Source organism: Triticum aestivum, unplaced genomic scaffold (assembly GCF_018294505.1).
Source record: "Triticum aestivum cultivar Chinese Spring unplaced genomic scaffold, IWGSC CS RefSeq v2.1 scaffold968, whole genome shotgun sequence".
In the NCBI taxonomy this organism is placed as follows: domain Eukaryota; kingdom Viridiplantae; phylum Streptophyta; class Magnoliopsida; order Poales; family Poaceae; genus Triticum; species Triticum aestivum.
In genome coordinates this window covers 1-13,996 of record NW_025230371.1, presented here as the reverse complement: position 1 = coordinate 13,996, position 13,996 = coordinate 1, and the positions used below count along the sequence as shown (strand labels likewise).

Here is a 13,996-nt window from a genome sequence, read left to right as displayed (position 1 = left end):
GCCCTGTAGGGTTTGGAGACGGTTCTCAGAAGAAATTGTCGGTGAATTCAAACATGAGCTAGATTTCAGAAAGTTAGTTAATGTGGATCAGCAGCCACCGGCGACCGATCTATGTGGATACTATGTTTGTGAGAACATCCGGAGAGAAACCACTGAGCGGAAGGAATCAGCTAGCGTGCGGAACGCGAGGGATAACTTGCGGAGGAGCCTTAGTCCAGAAGCTCGCTTCCGACCAATTCAAGAAGAATTAGCAGGATTTTTAATGAGGGAAGTCATCGATCCTAAAGGACAACACTATACCGAGGACGTAGAAATGTATATGCATACCCGAGATTGAAACTGCTTGTTCGAAGTTGTATATGGTCATCCATTGTAATTGTGTATGGAAACTTGTTCAAAGTTGTATATATATATTATATATTCCTCTTGAATTCTTGTTGTTTGAAATTTCATATGCATGTATATATATAGTAGCGTAGAATATGTGTACTGAAACTTCATCAAAAATAAAATAAAACACAAAATAAAATATAAAACAAATAAAACAATATAAATTAAAAAGAAACCAGGTTTAGGGGGGCTAAAACCCTAAACCTGCGGAGGAGGCCTTTAGTCCCGGCTGGCCACAAGAGCCGGGACTAAAGGTCCTCGGCCCCGACGAACCCCGGGCGCCCACGTGGAGGGCCTTTAGTCCCGGCCAGCCACAAGAACCGGGACTAAAGACATTTGTCCCGGTCCGGAGGAGCCGCGGCTAAAGGGGGGGGGGGCTTTAGTCGCGACCCTTTAGTCCCGGTTGCACAGCCGGGGCTAAAGGCTGTTGCGAACCGGGACTAAAGGGCTTTTTTCTACCAGTGGTAGAGAAGGTGAGCGCCACCCACGTGGAGGCCATGGAGCGGCTCAGTGCTCCGGGACGGCCGCAGGTGACAAGGAGGTATTTGCGTGCATATACACAAACTCATGGCGGCGGAGTTGCGCACCAAGGTGTCGCTGGTGGACGCAATGGTGGTGCGCAGCGTGACGGGGTTGACGCAGGGGGTCTTCAAGGCGGTGCGTGGGCGGCTCCGTGTCGTCGGCCACACTGGTGTGGCCATCCGCAACGTTGACCTCTAGGCCACCACCGAGGTCGGCTTCCTCGTCCTCGTCGGTGATACAAGGTGCCGGGGCACCCAGAAAGTATCTTTTATAATGTCACAAAGAAAACGGTCAAAAGAGAGGATTGTTGAATCTAATGAGTGAGGTCTACCTTCAACTAAACGGTCAAACACATCAATGCCACATCAGCGCTTATGAGTGGGCCATCCCAGTTATAATCATTTTTATCTCGAGTCAATTGGTCACTAACGCGAAATGGTAGCTATTTATAGAAATTGTACCCCCAAAATGGTAGCTTATTGTTAGTTCTCCAAATTGTGGTAGTTTTTGGCTATTTCCTCGCTTCGGATGGGGGGAAATGAGTGGCAGCTAAGTGGCGGAAAAAAATGGGAGAGAAGTGATGAATCTTAGTCACGTCGAAGAAAAATGAATAAAATTGGATTGTCGTTCGTAGCGTCAACAACATGCTAGTCGTTGGTGGTGGAGACGACATACAATTTCATGGTGATGTTAAGCGACTGTGTAGGCCACCATGGTCATGTTCCTGGCAGCAACGGCATGGTGCTATCTTTTTTTTTTTTGAAACGGAGGCAAAAGTTTTGCCTCATCTCATTAATAAAGAAGAAGAGAATTGCCCGGATAATTAACGGAAAACCGGGCGAAAACCGTTACAGCATGCCCACACAGGACACCCCGGGCAACCTGGCAACCCACATAAGAACGCACACACGCCGTCGAGGAGAAAAGCGTCAAGGTAGCAATCCGGTGTCATCGTCATGGACGACTCCGACTCCACCATCAACGACCACCGATGGAGCCCTCACCAAAAACGAGCGTCAAGGCTTGCACCGGACAACGCCAAATAGTCCACCGCACGCGTCGAAGACCAGGCAGCTCCGACTCTGGCGACGAGCATGTAGGGGGAAAGCGCTGGACCTGCGTCGAGCCAGCGCCGGAACCGGCCACCCGTCTCGTGTCGTCGTCACCTCAGGAGCACCTCCTCTGCAGCTCCGACTTCAGGAAGACAAGTGAGGCTCGGCAACCCCTTGAACACGCCGGATGAGACCGACTACCAAAGCTCAGCACGAGCCCAACTCCGCCTGAAGCCGCCATCGTTGCCACACAAGAAGTCGCGCCACATCACCATTGCCGGATGAACACCTGCCGACCGCAATGCCGCGAGCACCCAGCCCATGGAGCGCGCAAACGGGATCCAAAGCTCTTCAAGACGACGACCCAAAGAAGAAATCGACGATGTCGACACCGTCGTCCGACCTGACAGGGCCTTAGGCTTTCACCCGAAGAGCTGGAACCGAGGGTGTGCAGGGGGTGGACTCCATGGCGGTGCCTCCAAGGAGGTGACACGACGTCCGCGGACGCCGACGCCGCCGGCCGGCATGATTTGGCAAGCTTTCGCCCGAAGCACCTTCCAACACCACACCCACACGCGAAGCACTGCACCGCTGACCCGCACACCTCCCATGAAGTCATCGCGCCATGACCAAGTAGAAGCCACCACATACCTCGCCGACGGCCAGAAAGACACCGCCGGGCCTGATCCGGCAGAAAACGGCCAGATCTGGCATCCCACTGCTGCTGCAACAGCACAGAGACCTCCAAAAGCCAGCACGCTGCCAGCCATTGCGAAGACGACCCCCTCATAGCAGGAAGGGAAGGGCCGCGCCCGCCCCGACTCGCCAGAGATGGGCATCCGGCCGAAGAACCAGGGCCCGCCGACGAAGCAAACAGTGGCTGCCACCCGCGAGAGACGCTGCTATAGGCCGGCAAGCCGGAGAAGAGCCACGGGGACGTGCCCCAAAGGCCTACTGGCACCGCTGCCGAGGCCACCATCCCGCCTGGAGCCGTCAAGACGCGCAACACAAAGGGGATCGAGCCTCCCCCACCTCGAGCGCCTGCCGCCAGATGAGGAGAACCCCGCAGCACGCCGCGCCGCCCCTGACCGCGGCCACCCCCGCCAGATCCGCGCGAGCTCCCGCCGGAGCGAACGGCCCGCGCCGCCCCCGCCAAAGCCGGAGGTGGGGAAGACCCCGCGGGCGGCCAGGGAGCGAACCCTAGCCGCTGCTGCTCAGTCTCGGCCGTCCGCTCCTCCCCTCGCCGCCGCTGGCGGACGTCGCCAGCATGGTGCTATCACTTGAAGCAACAACGACATAGGGGGACAAGGACCAACTTCCTGCCCTTGCGGATGCAAATGATAACTAGGTAATTGTTGAAGTTGGATACAATATATCAACATCTCTAGTAGATCCTATAAAACCTCGCTGGCCCTTATAATTTCCCGCCAATTTACAGGATTCGGTAAAATTTCAGCTCGAGCAGACCCGGTAAAATAAAAGCACGGCCTCTAAAAATTATACGAGCGCCCCATAAAATCCATGCTCTGCTGCTATATTTACCGGATAGAGGCCAATTTAGAGTTCCTATCAGGCATTTCCCCCACTTGCCTTCGCCGCAAATCACCCCACTCCGGCGACCGTTTCTCGCGCACACAATCCCTTTTCGAGCAGAGGTCGTGGGCGTGGTGGTCGCGGGGGCCGAGATGGCTCACTGCCGCACATGCGAGCCCACCACGACGCTGAGGCCGGCAACTCCAGCCGCCAGATTGAGGCATGGCGCTCGAAGCAGGCCAGGGAGTGAGGCACCCTCTCCCGCAGTAGTTGCCAAACGGCGTTGAGCAAGTTTGACGAGATCTGGGAGACCCTTTGTCCGACCACCAAGGGTCTCCGCGAGGCGAAAGAGGCGTTCGAGGCAGGAGAAGAAGGCGCCGCCGCGCGGCGAGGGGTACCAGCACGCGTGTAGTCTCTACCGCTCCGCTACCGAGTACTACCTCAACGTCAAGCCCTAGAGTAGTTTAGAGTTAGGTTTATCTATACTATGTTTTTAAGCTTGTGTCTGTAAATGTCTGATGAACTCCGGTGAACTATGGTGACGTGGAGTTTAAGTTTAAATTATGCAGTATTTGTATATCGAATCTGTTTTGCCGGGCATTCCGCGTGGTACCATAAATTCGTTTTGCAGGATTCCTGAAACGAAAATTTGTGGTACGGCGACAGGATCTGCTAGAGAAGCTCTAAGGTTGTATATGTGAAATTTACCAAATTGACGTTCACAATTCTTAAATTTCTTTTAAAGAATTTTTTTAAAATATCCTCAATTCCTTAGGCGCTGATGTTTTTTTTTTGCAATGGGGATGCTGATGAGTTATGCAATGTGGGGACAGCGGGCGCACACGCTTCAGTGGACCCCATTTGTCAGAGTAGTACTCCGTCTAGGGTTTCCCTTGTCAGAGTAGTACTCCTGCTAGGGTTTCCGCATGGGCCTGCCGGGCGCCGCCGCTTGATCCCGTCTCCACTCTCCTCGACTCCACCAAAACCACCTCGCCGATGCTCCTCCGTTCTGGGCGGCGCCTGGCCGCCCAGGACGAACCAGGGCGGACGGCCCCGCCGAGGAGGAGAAGCCGGGCAAGGTCGGACCCGCTCGCCGGCTTCCCCGACGAGATCCTGCATCAGGAGATCCTGCCCCGCCTCCCGGCCAAGTCCGTGCTCCGCTTCCGCGCCGTTTGCCGGTCCTGGCGCAGCCTCGCGTCCGACCCCGCCTTCCTCCTCGACCACCACCGCCGCCAGCCGGCGCTTCCCCTGATCAGGTCCTGCCGGATCTCCGACGGGTCTCGCCGCGGCCTTGAAACCCGCCTCAACGCCATCCACCTCCGGTCCGCGAAGCTCGGCCCCTCTTTCCAGTTCCCATTCCGCGGCTCTTTCGCCATCAGGGCCTCCTGCGACGGCCTTTTCGTCGTCTTCAACCACATCATCTGCAACCCGGCCACGCGTGAGTGGGCTACCCTCCGGCAGGACGGCAAGCCCATACAAAATCTCATCGCCCTCTTCCGCCACCAACCTTCAGGGGAGTTCCGCGTGATGTACTGGAGAAACAACTCTATGGAGTTAATCTGTCGGCAGGAGTATTACATCCTCACGGTGGGAACCAACAATTCATGGCGCGTCGACTGTCCGTTAACAGAGGTTTTGGCCGAGGAACCATCCATCTTTGGCGCGCCCGTCCTTCTCAACGGCAGCCTGCACATACATTGGAGGAGACGGTCAGGTGTCCACTACCACAGGATACGGGTGTTTGACACAGTGGCAGAGACGTCGCGGCTAATGAGTCCGCCTCCTGTGAACCCCGGCCATGTTATGCACCTGCTTGACATGGGTGGCAAGCTTGCTGCGTCCACAAGCGAGGATGGCATGACTGGGATGTCCATCTTTTTGCTGCAGGACCCTGAGCATGATGTCTGGGCGTTCCAGTACCAGATCAAACTGCCCGTGATGGAAATCAGGCGCTTCCAGGAGCAAGGTGATTGGCGGGCGAAGGTTGTCTCCGAGGAGGGGGACGTGCTTGTCAGCTGCTATGGCCATCTCCTGCAATATGACAAGAAGGGTAATTTGGTAGCTAAGTTCAAGTATGATGATGACATGCCGATGGTCATTCCTCACAAGTTCAAAGAGAGTCTTATCCAGCATACAATTTTCCAAAATACAAACAAGAATTGATTTGTACCCTCTCCTGGATATCTGATTTCGCGGCATGTTAAATCTAAGTAAGTTTTTTATGCTACTTCTAAATTATAACTAGCATGGCGTCCATGCAATTGTGCGGGAAACGCCTTTAATCATCTTTAATATATTATTTATGCATTATCATGTTATTTATAAGATCACAAGCTCAGAAATGAATATGCATGCCACTCATATTTGCTATTTGATTATTAGATCGGTACATTGAATTAAAGCTGAGATTAAAAGCTACCTGATGTAGTTGGGAAGACTCTTTTATGTGGTATAATTACGCAAAATCAGTCTTTGGATCGTTTAAGTGGTTGCTCTTTTGCATGTGATGTTGATATATTAATATGCATAACTAATAGAGCCCGCAATTTTCTGAATATGTTATAGAGTGGGACTGGATGGTCATCTGTATTGAACCTACATTCTTTTTGCGTGTGTATGATATCAGACTACTGCACAGAAATAGAGTTCAGAATAGGAGCCAGCCGATTGTTTATACGTGAAATATATATTGGATAAGTACACGTAGATAAAGATTGCACTACCGGGTCAATTGTTGGTTTGCGTATGATGCGATTCATCACCATACGTGTGATACTATATATGAATTGGACTTAAACCATAATTATGTATTGAATAAGTATAAAGTTGCAAATACTAAGAGTATCGGCAATAATATTTATGGTCCAAAAGATTGATTATCTGATCATGTTAGCTACAGTTATGGCAATCCACCATTTGGGGTTTATCATAATAAGGACCTACCAGATCAGATGTCTAATGATCTTTAGGTGTGGTTACAGAATTTATTGGTCATGACCTACTTTGCTATAGTTATGAAAGATTTATCAGCTATGTTCGAGAGCACTTATTGATGATCCATTGGTTATGATATGTGTGGTTACAATTATGACAATCTATTGGTGTGATTTTAGGTAATCTATTAGGTACTATAATGATGACTATCGACTACCATAACTTTGTAAAAACCCTAAGCACAATATACTCAATAATAAGTTTGCAGTGTCTTTTGACTGAGTTATTATCTTTATTTTTCAGTAGCACGATTTGAACCTATGTCATTGTGCTGGTAACCAATAATATCTTTCAGTGTGTATTTATGAAGGTCTATGGGTTTCCCTTGAAAAAAATGGTCTTTCGGTTGTAAGCATATAAATTTTTATTATTATGATTTATCAATTGCCGTCTATTCAGGATAATGGTGAGGGAGTCCAAACACGTTGACCAGATGGATCTTAATTATTACTAAGAAATTTCTTTTTTTTCATGCAAGAGCTTTATGTGGTATCATTCACTCTTTTAGTGAGATTTATAGCTGTCATCTAATTATAGAAGCAGCCAATAGTGGGCAGCCATTTATGTGGAACGAAACCTGCTGCACCATTACAACAACAAAGTCAATTTATTGCAACTTTCTTGCTTAGCAATATTGGAAATATCGACACTTTGAAATTGACTTTGGATTTTCATCAACGCATTATAGATAATGGATATTGTCTGTTCATTTTGTATCTTCTGATTTTGATCGTACTGCTGAGGTCTACCTATCCCCGTATTCACTGATTCATATCAGCCAGAAAATTGATACATTCAGTTTATGTTGTTGCAAACTCATACAATTTTTTTTATGGAAGACACGCATCTGTTAGTGATTACAGACACATCTACATTTTATTCATATAAACAAATGATTATATCTTTTGTGTTTTGCACATTCAGAATTTTTGTCAGTTACTTTGCCGTTCATGGTGTATGAAGCTAACCTTAGCTTTGAAGCTTTCACTGAATTGTTATGTGGGAATACTTGGATCACAGGGTGCACTATTATAGATATAAACAAGGTGGTTCTTCAGTCCAGACTCTACGCTGCAAGTAATTTGCAAGACTGACAAATTCAATGGATTAATTCCGTTATCATTAAATCTGATCCTCTTGCGGGTGGATGCCTCTTTTGCTTCAACTCCTTAAATGCAGATAGACCAATAAAGGAAATAGAGGGTTAGGAATAGGAAATAGTACCGCGACCTGTGTCCCACTCCTACTGTTCAGCTGTTTGGTTCAGGGCGGGCAGCAGTGTGAACTCTTATTCGAGCCTTGTTATTCAATCCCACTGTTGAGATGATCAGTTGACAATTTTATTGATATTTGAATGTTGGGTTAGTGCTATGCAAAAAAAATTATTTATTTCGGTTGTTTACAATTGGTGCTACAACCTCAGTGAGATATCCTCCCACTGTATGAATATCTTGCTTTAAGCTTACCCCTGCATAGACCTAAACTGTCCATGGATATAAATTTGACTTCAAGCCTTTTAAGCTTCAACACATTCATCTTGTTTAACTCAGCGAACCTGATTCTTACTCTGGCTCTATTTTGCTTCTTTCAGGTGATGCTGGAGTACCTCAATTGGTGCACATATGTCTAGGAGATGAGAAGATTGATCTGTATGTTCACCTGCCCCAACTTGCTTGGGACAAAAGACATTGTTGTTGTTGTCGTTGTCGTTATTGTTGTTGTTGTCGTGTTTGTTGTCATCGTCGTCGTCGTCGTTGTCGTTGTTGTTCACCTTTCCTGTTTATCAACTCATGTGGAAGGTCGAGGCACTGGCGATGTTGGAGTACTTCAATTGCTGCGCCTATGTGTAGGTGTCCCCTGCTACAGTTATGTTCAATTGTCCTGTTCGCCCAGCGCAACTTGCCCGGGACAAAATGTTTTGTTGTTGTTCACCTCTCCTGTTTATCAACTTATGTGAAAGGTTTAGGCACTGCCATGCTATGATCCTGTTTTGCCATATATGTGTTGTGTGTTTCTTTATCAGCCTATGTTACAAGGGTTCTGGTGTGTATATGTTGCCCCAAGTGAAAAGTTGAAACGTCGTGGTACGGGTGGGTAGCCTCTTAATGGATGCTCGCTTCGTCCCATAATATAAGACGTTTTTGCAAGCTATGAGATGGAGGGAGTACAAACCACACAAGTAATTGGGGGTGTTTAGAGAGAAATTGAGAAAAAGAAGGTTTAGGGGAGAACAAGAGAGGGATACAAGCAAAGAGAGGATCTAGGGGAGGGATGGGACAGTTCTCTTCTGCCTGTTCCAAAACCAAAAGGACAGTAGCTGGGTGCGACTCCTCTTGCCTGCATGCAGTACAGTAGCAGCGATAGCCCACACCACACCCAGCAGAACCATTGAAATCGACAATTGACGTTTGGTTACTGGAATTGAGTACTCAGGATTGGTTATTGTAGAATTCTGGATACAAGGTAAATCAAGTTGGCAGGACAGTGGCTAAAATTGCAGGTTAGGATAATGGTTTTAAATAGCGCGTTTAGAAGAGGTCCTCTGCTAAGGGTCTTTGGTCCAAACACATGAACATACATTTTAAATAGTGCGCTATAGCGTTTAGAAGAGGTACGTTGCTAAGGCGCGCTATTTATAAATTATTTCACAAATTAGAGCATCTCCACACCCCCCCCAAACAGCCCCCGAAGGCCCTTTTTTTTATCGCCGGCTATAAAAAATGGCCCAGTCGCGCCCCCGAAAGCCCAATTTTCACCGGTTAGGGCCGAATTTGGCGCCGGCAGACCCAGGGCGAACCTGGCGTGGTGGGGGCGTCGGGGTAAACGTTTTTGGCGCGAAAGCCCGATGGTCCCGCAGAGTCAGCGACTCGGCGCCATCGTGGTCCTCATCGCCTCGGTTCGCACGGGAATCAATGCGAAGGCTGCCGCACCTGTCAGCCTCCATTGATGCCTCGTCCCACCACGCGTACACACGCAAGCCGTCTTCTCGCCGCCCACGCCCAGCTATAAAAGCCGCCCTTCCCTCGCTGGTGCGCGGTGACGCACGTCCTGTCAGCTGCCGCCACGCGTACATACGCCGGCCGTCCTCTCGCCACCCACGCCCGGCTATAAAAGCCGTCCTTCCCTCACAGGTGAGCGCACCGCACACTCGACCGCCACAGAACCCTCTCCTCTCTCGACCTCTCACCGTTGACGCGCGCCCCTCCTCTCTCCCACTCCGACGAGCATGGTCGAGCGCTACCCAGGCGACGGTGCGGCGGCCAACGGCTTCGGCCATCGCCACCTGCACGAGGATGAGGCGTGCCTCCTCTACGAGGCCGACTACTCGTCCTCGCCGGACATGCGGGTGCCGGGCGCCTGGAGGCTCAGCACCAGCGGCGTCCCGGTGCCTCCAGCGCCCACCGGAGCTGAACGGCGGGCCAAGATCGCCCGCATCCGGTCGTCGCTGCCGGCGAAGACGCGGAACCAGCCGAGGTACGCCCTCAACAGCAGCACATTGTGGACAACGTACTTCGAACGCCAGAATGAGGAGGAGCTCGCCTCCACCAACGCCGTCGAGCTTCGCGGCCGCCTCAACTCCGACGGGACGTGCCAATGGTGGGGCGTCCCCGGCCGTACCCTCGAGGCCGTCCTCGAGTACAACGAGTCCAGGAACACACCGTGCTTGGAGTACCCGACGCCCCCCTCCTTCTCCCGTCGCCGCGGCAGCTCCTGGACGCCGCAGCGAATGGAGACGGGACCTCCTCGTCTTCGGGCTCACTGTCCTCCGGATCGCCGGCACTCCGCCCCTTCAAGCCAGAGCCACAGGAGACGCCGCTCGGGCGCCACACCCGTGGCGGCGCCCTAGTCAACAACGAGGGTGGTGGTCGCCCCTCTCCTCCCTCTTCCCGCCTCGTCTGGCCGAAGACCGAGCCGGGGCTGCTTCCCGTGAAGAAGGAGCATGAGGACATGGCCGCCGCCGACGAGACCGCGCTCAGATGGCCGCTGCGGTAGTAGTTTTAGTTGTTTTAAATTATGTTTGTTAGTTTTTTGTACAAATATCAATGAAATCGCCTAGTTTGACCGAAGTTCTTCTGTGTTTGGACGAATTTTGGCCGAGTTTGGTTAAAAAAAAGGGCGTCTGGAGCGACTTTGGGGCGGCGGCTGGGAAACCGGCCGCCCCAAGCCGATTTTATTGCCGGTTTGCCCAGGTGGCGCTATTTCAAACCCCTGAGGGACCGAACGGCTCGAGATGCTCTTACCCCAACAAATACACAGAACATCAGTCTCCTCGTTCACTCCAGAAGAGTCAGTCTCTTGGAGTCCTTTCATCATCACTCAAAAGGTACGGCTGCGACTCATACGGATTAAAGCCACCGTATCTGTAACTCCATCCACTAAGCTCATAGGCTTCCACCCATCCCGTTTGATCTCCCCAAGAAAGAAGAAACACGCACCCTTCCTCCCGATTTATACATGCCCCACCTCACTTGCTCTACATCGCGCGGCTTTGAATCTAAAATACTGAGTACGTAGTCTTCTCTTCGATCTTGTTCAGCATAGGTACTAGTTTTGCACCGTGTTCTTGCTTAATGTCTGGCGTATATCTTGTCTTCTCAGTTGATCAGACTGGTGGAGCACCCGGCAAGCTGGCGATCAGTCACCATGCCAGGTAGCATGGGTGCAACCGTCCTCGACGACCTGCCCGAGTCAATCATCGTGGAAGAGATACTCGTGCGGTTGCCGTCCAAGGATGTCTCCGCTGCCGGGCCGTCCGCGAGTTGTGGCGCAGCGCCATCTCCACCAACGACTTCATGCTCGCGCATCACCATCGCCAGCCTGCGCTTCCGCTCATCCAGATCTCTCCAAAGAATGCGCACTGCAATTGCACCAAGTGCTCCAACTTCAGAGAGAATGGGGATGTCAGCCACAGCTTTGCTCCCTTTCGCACCGGCGCTACCATGGCCGATTGCAAGCTCTGGCCCGTCCTCCGTACCAGCCCTACCACGAACTGGCCTGTGCTCCATGGGGCCTGTGATGGTCGTCGAGGAGCCATGGCTGCACAGTTCCCCTTCCATGGACTGGATTTCTTTGGAAGAAAAACTAGGGACCCGATTGCATTTTTAGCCCGCTTATGTGTGGGTTCAACTAGTCAGAAATGCGCTTAAGAGAGCCAAATTGGACACTTTTCAGACATAGTAGTTTTCAGTCAAGGATTAATGAAAAAATGGTAGTTTTTTGCACAAATTTGTAAAGCGGTAGTTTGTAGGCACGGTTGCACGAATTGTGGTAGTTTTTTGTTAAATACTCCCAAGGTTGTATATGTGAAAATTACCAAATTGAGGATCACAATTATAAAATTTCTTTTAAAGAAGTATTCTTTTTTTTAAAAATCCTCAATTCCTTAGTGCTGATGAGATTTTGCAATGCGGGGAAACAGCGGGCGCACACGCTTCAGTGGACCCATTTGTCAGAGGTACTCCGTCTAGGGTTTCCCTTGTCAGAGTAGTACTCCTGCTAGGGTTTCCGCATGGGCCTGCCGGGCGCCGCCGCTTGATCCCGTCTCCACTCTCCTCGACTCCACCAAAACCACCTCGCCGATGCTCCTCCGTTCTGGGCGGCGCCTGGCCGCCGAGGACGAACCGGGGCGGACGGCCCCGCCGAGGAGGAGAAGCAGGGCAAGGTCGGACCGCCTCGCCGTCATCCCCGATGAGATCCTGCATCAGGAGATCCTGCCCCGCCTCCCGGCCAAGTCCGTGCTCCGCTTCCGCGCCGTCTGCCGGTCCTGGCGCAGCCTCGCGTCCGACCCCGCCTTCCTCCTCGACCACCACCGCCGCCAGCCGGCGGTTCCCCTGATTAGGTCCTGCCGGATCTCCGGCCGCGGCCTCGAATCCGGCCTCAACGCCATCCACCTCCGGTCCGCGAAGATCGGCCCCTCTCTCCAGTTCCCATTCCACGGCTCTTTCAGCATCGTCGCCTCCTGCGACGGCCTTTTCGTCGTCGGCAGCTACATCATCTGCAATCCGGCCACGAGCGAGTGGGCTGCCCTCCGGCAGGACAGGAAGCCCATAGAGAATCTCTTCGCCCTCTTCCGGCACCAGCCTTCAGGGGAGTTCCGCGTCATGTACTGGAAAAACAACTCCACAGAGTTGATCTGTCGGCAGGAGTATTACATCCTCACGGTGGGAACCAACAATTCATGGCTCGTCGATTGTCCGTTAACCGAGGTTTTGGCCGAGGAACCATCCATCTTTGGCGCGCCGGTCCTCCTCAATGGCAGCCTGCACATACACTGGAGGAGACGGTCAGGTCTTCGCTACCACAGGATACGGGTGTTCGACACAGTGGCAGAGACGTCACGGCAGATGACTCCGCCACCTGTGAACCCCCGCCATGTTATGCACTTGCTTGACCTGGGTGGAAAGCTTGCTGCGTCCACCAGCAAGGATGGCATGACTGAGATGTCCATCTTTGTGCTTCAGGACCCTGAGCATGATGTCTGGGCATTCCAGTACCGGATCAAACTGCCGGCGATGGAAATCAGGCGCTTCCAGAAGCAAGGTGATTGGTGGGCAAAGGTTGTCTCCGAGGAGGGGGACGTGCTTGTCAGCTGCTATGGCCATCTCCTGCAGTATGACAAGAAGGGTAAATTTGTAGCTAAGTTCAAGTATGATGATGACATGCCGGTGGTCATTCCTCACAGGTTCAAAGAGAGTCTTATCCAGCATACATTTTTCCAAAAGACAAAGAAGAAGAATTGATTCGTACCCTCTCCTGGATATCTGATTTCGCGCCATGTTAAATCTAAGTAAGTTTTTTATGCTACTTCTAAATTATAACTAGCACGGTGTCCATGCTATTGTGCGGGAAACGCCCTTAATCATCTTTAATTTATTATTTATGCATTATCATGTTATTTATAAGAACACAAGCTCAGAAATGAATATATGCGTGGCACTCATATTTTCTATTTGATTATTATATCGGTACATAGAATTAAGCCTGAGATTAAAAGCTACCTGATGTAGTTGGGAAGACTATTTTATGTGGTATAGTTACGCAATATTAGTCTTAATTTGGATCGTTAGGTGGTTGGCCATTTGCACATGATATTGATATATTAATATGCATAACTAATAGAGCCCATAATTTTCTGAATATGTTATAGAGTGGGACTGCATGGTCATCTGTATTGAACCTACATTTTTTTGCGTGTGTGTGATATCAGACCACTTCATGGGAATAAAGTTCAGAATAGGAGCCGGCCGATTGTTTATACGTGATATATATATTGGATCAGCACACGTAGATAAAGATCGCACTACCGGGTCAACTGTTGTTTTGCGTATTACGCGATTCATCATCGTACGTGTGATACTATATATCAATATACAGAGTTAAGGTACATATCATGGATTGTTGGACTTAAACCTCAATTATGTATTGAACGAGCATAAAGTTACTAGTATTTATTACGAGTATCAGCCAATAATATTTAAGGTCCAAAAGATTGATTATCTGATCAT

The 13,996-nt window shown here is 50.6% G+C and overlaps 1 protein-coding gene across 2 annotated transcripts; it reads left to right on the top strand.

The window, feature by feature from the left end:
- Positions 1 to 4,362: 4,362 nt before the first annotated feature.
- Positions 4,363 to 8,489, top strand: LOC123175552 (F-box protein At5g49610). Of its 2 annotated transcripts, none has more exons than XM_044590232.1 (2): positions 4,363 to 5,547; positions 8,083 to 8,489. In XM_044590232.1, exons 1-2 carry the CDS (start codon positions 4,494 to 4,496, stop codon positions 8,472 to 8,474), a joined length of 1,446 nt encoding a protein of 481 aa, XP_044446167.1. In that variant the 5' UTR covers positions 4,363 to 4,493; the 3' UTR covers positions 8,475 to 8,489. The 2 variants fall into 2 exon arrangements, with proteins under 2 accessions (XP_044446167.1, XP_044446168.1); XM_044590233.1 differs by having other exon boundaries at positions 4,363 to 5,707.
- The last annotated feature ends 5,507 nt before the right edge of the window (positions 8,490 to 13,996 follow it).

Coding starts and splice junctions, on each gene's coding strand:
- LOC123175552 (XM_044590232.1), top strand. CDS start 4,494: ATGCTCCTCCGTTCTGGGCGGCGCCTGGCCGCCCAGGACGAACCAGGG. Junction 5,548..8,082: donor CCTGCAATATGACAAGAAGG/GTAATTTGGTAG, acceptor TGCTTCTTTCAG/GTGATGCTGGAGTACCTCAA.